At 37.7% G+C, this 6169-nt stretch overlaps 1 protein-coding gene across 7 annotated transcripts in view; it reads right to left on the bottom strand.

Annotated features, from left to right (window-relative positions):
* glra2 (glycine receptor alpha 2) overlaps window positions 1–5845 on the bottom strand; it is a 15526-nt gene extending 9681 nt beyond the window's left edge. The window contains exons 1-4 of one of the 7 annotated variants that reach the window (XM_015395720.1): window positions 5148–5842; window positions 4375–4496; window positions 1142–1169; window positions 998–1065 (exon numbers count right to left, since the gene is read on the bottom strand). In XM_015395720.1, the coding sequence (XP_015251206.1) occupies window positions 998–1065; window positions 1142–1169; window positions 4375–4401 (123 nt within the window). In that variant the 5' untranslated portion in view covers window positions 4402–4496; window positions 5148–5842. Of the gene's footprint in view, window positions 1–997; window positions 2617–4374; window positions 4497–5147 lie in introns of those variants that run through there. The other 6 variants (XM_015395715.1, XM_015395717.1, XM_015395716.1 and 3 more) reach the window with 6 other exon arrangements.
* Between the last annotated feature and the right edge of the window lie 324 nt (window positions 5846–6169).

Here is a 6169-nt window from a genome sequence, read left to right as displayed (position 1 = left end):
AGATAGATAGATAGATAGATAGATAGATAGATAGATAGATAGATAGATATCCCAGGATAAATAACATTTAAATAATTTCCTTTAGAGCACAACATTATAAGAAATTCATACAGTTTTAAGATCTATCCTTACTGTCATCCACCAAAATATAAAATAACAACTATCTGAATCAACATGCACCCAAACACTACTTTCATTTAGTGAGGTTTTGAAACTCAGAATTTCTTTTGCCAAAAACAAATTTGCAGCATTACAACACAACACTGGACAATTAATGAAAAAGAAGAGGGGTGAATATAATTCTGAATGTCAGTTTTGCAAAACCATCCATCATCTAGGTGTCCATAGAATGTTAATCACTTCTCTTGAGTAGATATAATTCAAATTTGCCTTAAACTGACCTTTTCAATTGGGCCGTGTCAGAATTAGACCTTATAGTAGGTAAATAAATGATGGATTAGTGGAGCTAGAAACATGGAGCTCTGATACTACTGTTAGTACTATAAACTGTCAGAAATCTCAGTTGCTCAGAGTAATTGATATGTCATGATGATGAAAAGCCCTGATGTTGTTTGACATTTCATCAGCATATTGGCGGTTCCATGTATTTGCCATGCCTGTCTGAGGCTGTGTAATTCTCTGGAAATCCCACGTCTTCCTGCTCCATGCACAAATTAACATTTTCCACTTATTATCTCAGTGGTTATTATCTGTCATTATGCATCCTGTGATCTTGATTAGTTTGGATGTTCTAATAGGTGCTTGGTTTCCCCCACTTTAACAGATTGATGTATGTAGTTTGAAACTACAGGGATTGTGTTAGTTTGGACCTGGGGGAACAAGTTTGCAAAAAAAAAACAATACTTCATCCACCAATTGGTGTGTCACTAAAGATGCATGGGTTAAAGTAAACAAAAAATGAACAGTGGGTAAAAACATTATGATTCAATCTTAATTCCAGAGAAGGGGTCAGGGCTTTGCACAACACTCCACTCACCATTGTAGTTTCTGCTATAGAACCAAAGCTGTTGATAAATATGTTGCAGGTAACATTAACTGGTGGACCTGCAGGTTGAGGAATAAATAACACATTGACAAATTGGACAGGGAAGATATCAAGATAAAATCCAGAAGAACTCACCATGGTTGTCTCTGTGACAGAACCGAAGCTGTTGATAAAAATATTGCATGTAACGTTTACAGGAGGACCTGTGAAATGGAATGACAATGACATGACAAGGGGGAAAGAAAGCCTTTAACCACATGTTTCAGCAGTGAGTTAAGGGTGAGAGGGAATTTTGGGCTGCTGCTTTGCTGTGTATTCAAACATGCGTTAATACAACAAGCAGTGTACTGTATGTTGTCTGGATGGTGGCATGTTGGGTGTGAAATTACATTAGCTTTTTTGGCTCAATGTTTCAAAAGAGCAATTAAAATCAAACATTATGATCGGTTATGAACATCGGCTTAATGATGTTGGTAATGATGTCTAATGAAGGTAATCCTTTCGGGGTAATTTGCTGTTAACACATTGAAAAGAGGATTCATGCACACAGAATCAAAGCCATGCAAACACACAAAGTGGTGTGTCAGCTGATGGGTGAATTATCTGATCAGCAAAATTTCCATAAACATTAAAAATAAACTGTTCTTATAACACAGTGCCTAACCACAGTATTCACACTCTGTATCACATTTTGTCACATTACAACTACAGACATCAATGTATTTCATTGTAACTTTATGCGATGGACTAATACAAGTGCTTACCTGTGAAGTAAAAGGAAAGTGATAGATGGTTTTCCTGTTAGTCTTTCTATATTTTTCACTGTAAAATGATCCTTTACAGTGTAGTGTACCTCTGTATTTAGTCCTTCTGAATCGATGCTTTCTGATAAGTCTTATCTACATCTAAAACACAGTCAGATTATTTGGTACATGAATGTTCTTGTAACAGATTCCTAACCTCTAACCCATTCTCATTTATTTTGCAGTCTGACATGTTTTCTACTCCTGCAGCCCTGTTTTATCCATTCTTCCTCCCCCTAAATTATGCTAACTGAATAAAATTGATCCACAGTATGACCCTGCCACTACCATGTTTCACTGAGGATATAAGTTAGTCGAGGATATCCCAAGTTAGTTTCATATCCCACGTAGTGTTTTACCTGTACGCCACATAGTTTAGTGTTGTCCTCATCTAACCAATTTTTGATATGTCACATTCATGGATTGTAATAGACTTTAAAAGGGATCTCTACTAATTTTCTGACTCTCTTCTTGTCTCTCTTTGATTAGTGCAAGCTTTGCTAAGTGCCCAATTTACTTAACATTTATACAGTTATATTTTCCCTTCTGAGCAGCTCCTCAAAAGTTACTGTAGATCTCATAGCTGCTACGCTTCTTCCTAGGCCTGTCAGCTTATGTAAGATAGGTTGAATCTATTTCCCTCTGACCTCTGAAGATAATTGGATGGAAAAGATTTTATCCAGTGGTATCAATATAAAGGGGGCTACTGATTAACACACACCACACTTTGGAGGATTTTACTTACAACAACATTTGAAAACCATAAATCATTTTCTCTCTTTTTCAAAAAAGTGCACTTTTTTTTCTTTTTTTTTTTTACAACACTGACAAATGAAATCTGTATATGTCAAATACAGCCAAGAATGAATTAGCTTTTACATAATAACGAATTTGTTATTGGTAAAAAAAAAAAAAAACTATATTAATAGTGAAAAGTTATACTTAAAATCTGAACCATCAAATTTTTATCTTTGCTCTAGCAGTGGGGAACAGGTAGGAGCATATTCCACAGGGTACAGCAGTTTTTTTTTTCTCAGCAGCCTAAACTAAAATATCTTTGTGACACTTGCCTTTAGATTCACAGTGAATCTTTTTCTGTGGGATGATAAGGGAAGTTGTAAGCGCTTCCCAGTGCCCTTTCCCTGTGTTTTCCTCATCAATATTTCATGGCCCCCTGTATTAATATTTGCCTCTCTTTGTCAAGTTTCCACATTTTACAGCAAAAAAAAAAAAAGGTAACTGGCATCAACTCCTCACAACGAACACAGCAGGAAAATCTAGGTCAGGTTCTTTAGAAATGCAGTTCGACACTCTTCAAAGTACATCTAGCAGGTCATGAGCAAAAACTAACTGTTTATAGTGCACTCAGTTAGTGCAGATTTTTTTGTTTCGTTTTTTTTACTTTAATATGTGAAGATCCTGAATACAGAACGGTTCCTGCTTTAACTTCCCGGCTGTATCTAGCATCAAAGCAATCCAAATATTAAAAAAGCAAAATCAATGTGTTAGGACTAATTATTTTCCCTAAAAAACATGTTCTGCACCAGACAACGATCTGCTATACCTTTTCACATTGTATCTGCTACAAACAGTTGCTTTTATTGGGAGCATATTTTCCTATACATAATAACTAATGCCCAATCAGAATTGATGCAGTTATATCAACCTTTTCTTTCCGTCTTGACACAGATTGTCAAATAGGTCTGAACTGTGATGCGTCCATTAAATTTTTTAAGCATTCCTCTGCCGTATCATGTTCTTCAAGATGCTGTTTCTTCAGAAAGGTTCTCTAATAATCCTCTAAAGACTTACAGAACAACTGCATTGATACTGGTATTGAATGAAGCATAGGTAAACTCTAGTTGGGGAGCTTGATGGACAGAGTTGTATTAAGTGGGATTGGATTGAAAGAACAGTTTTTTGATTGTGTAATTTTAGTTCCACCTAGGTTTTATACTATGCGTCTGTGTGTGACATAAAACCCCCCAAGAAAAAAAGTGAGCTGAGACTCTAGGAGCTCAAAGTGGGCCTTAGCCTCCATAAGGGAAGCCTTTTCACACTCAGAACCATTACAGTGACAGAAGCTGCGTGTGTTCTCAGCATCAAAGCAACAGCAACAGAGGAGGTCGGCATAGTCTGCAGCCTAGCCACTGGGGATCCATCAATCTTTTGGCCTATCATAGTGGTATCCCTGTCTTTTGTAAGAACCAGTGTTTTATCTCCAAGTTACTGTGCTATTTCCAGCTCCTGGTTTATATCTTACATTTAATAAAGGCAGATATTAAATTTGGGATGATTTTCAGATAGAAAAAAACAGCATTCAGTGAGATGTTAAAGATTTTAATTAAGTTTAAGCTACGTCCCCACTGCTAATTGGAGTAATTGATCGTTGCCATTGAATTGCTTGATGTGCAGTTCCCTGGCAACAGATAGGGTCCAACACATAACTGGGTAAAAGTACTAGACGTGTTTACACTTACAAAGGCATTTTTGCTGCTATTTATAGTTCTCAAACGTGAGAAGTGAACTGTGTAAAAACGTGGACACTTATGACTGCGAACACACCTTTGAAATTGGGTCGTATTCTTGCATCGTAGCCGGACGTGCGACCCATGAGCGAGTCCAGAAAGTCTGATGGAGACATATTGGTGGAGGACCTAGAATCGTACTCCTTGGCGTCCACGACTCTGGAAGGCACACATGGTGAAGAGAGGAAATATGATAGTGGATCAGAAAAAATTCAGAGCTCAGAAAGCGACAGTTACACCATGTCTGTGTTGCCCAGCGGCTGCCTTGGAGTCAGGGGCGCGCACAGAAAACGTGTAACTGCTCACACAAACAAGCGCGCGTTTATTAAGCTATCAGATGCGATTTACCTCCCAAATCAGGACTAATCTGTTCATAACACGAGATTCCCACAGAGATGCAGCAGCGAGCGGGTGGGAGCTGCAAGAATCTCGCAGCGATGGTTCAGTTATTAACAGGTTTAGGTGCGTAATGGTCAATTTTATCCAAGAAAAAAAAAAACATGCCTACAAGAATTAGAAAGAAACTTCTTATATTTAAAAACACTACATAAAACAGATTGCATATATATTTTTTATATATTTAAATATATAAACGACACCCGTTCATGATTTAATGGTTTATCGTTTCAATTATTTAAGTTGAATTAGTTAGAAAATGTGTGAAAAATAAAAATAGAAACACCTAAAGTGTTTTTTTTTTTGTTTTTTTGTTTTTTTTTTATCATGATAAGAATATTTCTTATTGATAAAAATCGCACTGGAATTTTGTAAAGACACACTGTAATGAACTCCGATCATTTAATTTCTTACCTGAAGTTGCTCATCTCTATAAAGTATGTGAATAAAGCTGCTAAACCCTTCATGAAGGAGTGTTTCATTCCCGGTGGTTTCCCCATGTGCTTCACCTTTCTATTCTATTTCTTCCATATGATTCACATCAGTCAAACACATAATCCAGATGGGGACAGAGGCGCTCTCCTCCTGGCGAAGTCGTTGGCGTTCGGGCTGTCTCGGGTCACGCAGAAACGGGGGAGACATTCCTCAATCCAACCAGACTTCATAGTTCAGTTTACCAAGACGTCAGATTTACTAAATCTGACTGATAAGGTGTAGGGAAACATCAGTCCTCCCGGAGATGGGAAAAACAAACCAGACGTCGAAATACTGTAAACTCCAAGACGCATCGACTTGCAGTTTCTTTTTGAGGGGTGGAGGGTGACTGAACTCTAAAAAGGCTAAATATTCTACCGGGGATGTTGATATCTGGGAAGTAGAGACGTTTTTGGGTTCGAATGGCTCTCAAAGAATGAGACAGGAACGCCTTTCCCCCGCTTTTCTTTCTTTCTTTCAATTCAGCACTTGGACAGCTCCCGAATTCTTTACGCGCAGGCGCAAGGTATTTAAGAGTGACGAACGTGAGATGAGTTTTAATAAAATAACACAATGAAGCGACGTAATCACAAAAAAATGATATTTAAAAACCTCCTCCAGAGGTTGTCTCGTGGTGACTGATTGACGTTTTAAGTTTTAAATGCTGGATCTGCCCACACCACCACTAATGTGACTGACTCCAAAGGGAGATTCCCAGAACGCGCAGCCGCGTAATAGACAAATGGTCATTTTTGCAGGAATATTTCTCGTTGTGAAGTACAGATAAGATTAATTATTTTAGCTGAGTGTGAACGGAGATATAATCGACTTAAATTACAATCCTCGAGTTTGGAGAGCCGATCCAAAAATAAGGCTTAGACAGAATTTCAGATGGGGCCCCATTCCACTCTACACTGCGCATCATAAGGTCAACAGATGTTTATCTAATTAGAAAATAGTTG

The sequence above is a fragment of the Cyprinodon variegatus genome, unplaced genomic scaffold (genome assembly GCF_000732505.1).
Source record: "Cyprinodon variegatus isolate N-32 unplaced genomic scaffold, C_variegatus-1.0 Scaffold754, whole genome shotgun sequence".
In the NCBI taxonomy this organism is placed as follows: domain Eukaryota; kingdom Metazoa; phylum Chordata; class Actinopteri; order Cyprinodontiformes; family Cyprinodontidae; genus Cyprinodon; species Cyprinodon variegatus.
The sequence above is the reverse complement of the archived record's forward strand: the minus strand, read 5'-3'. Positions and strand labels throughout refer to the sequence as shown.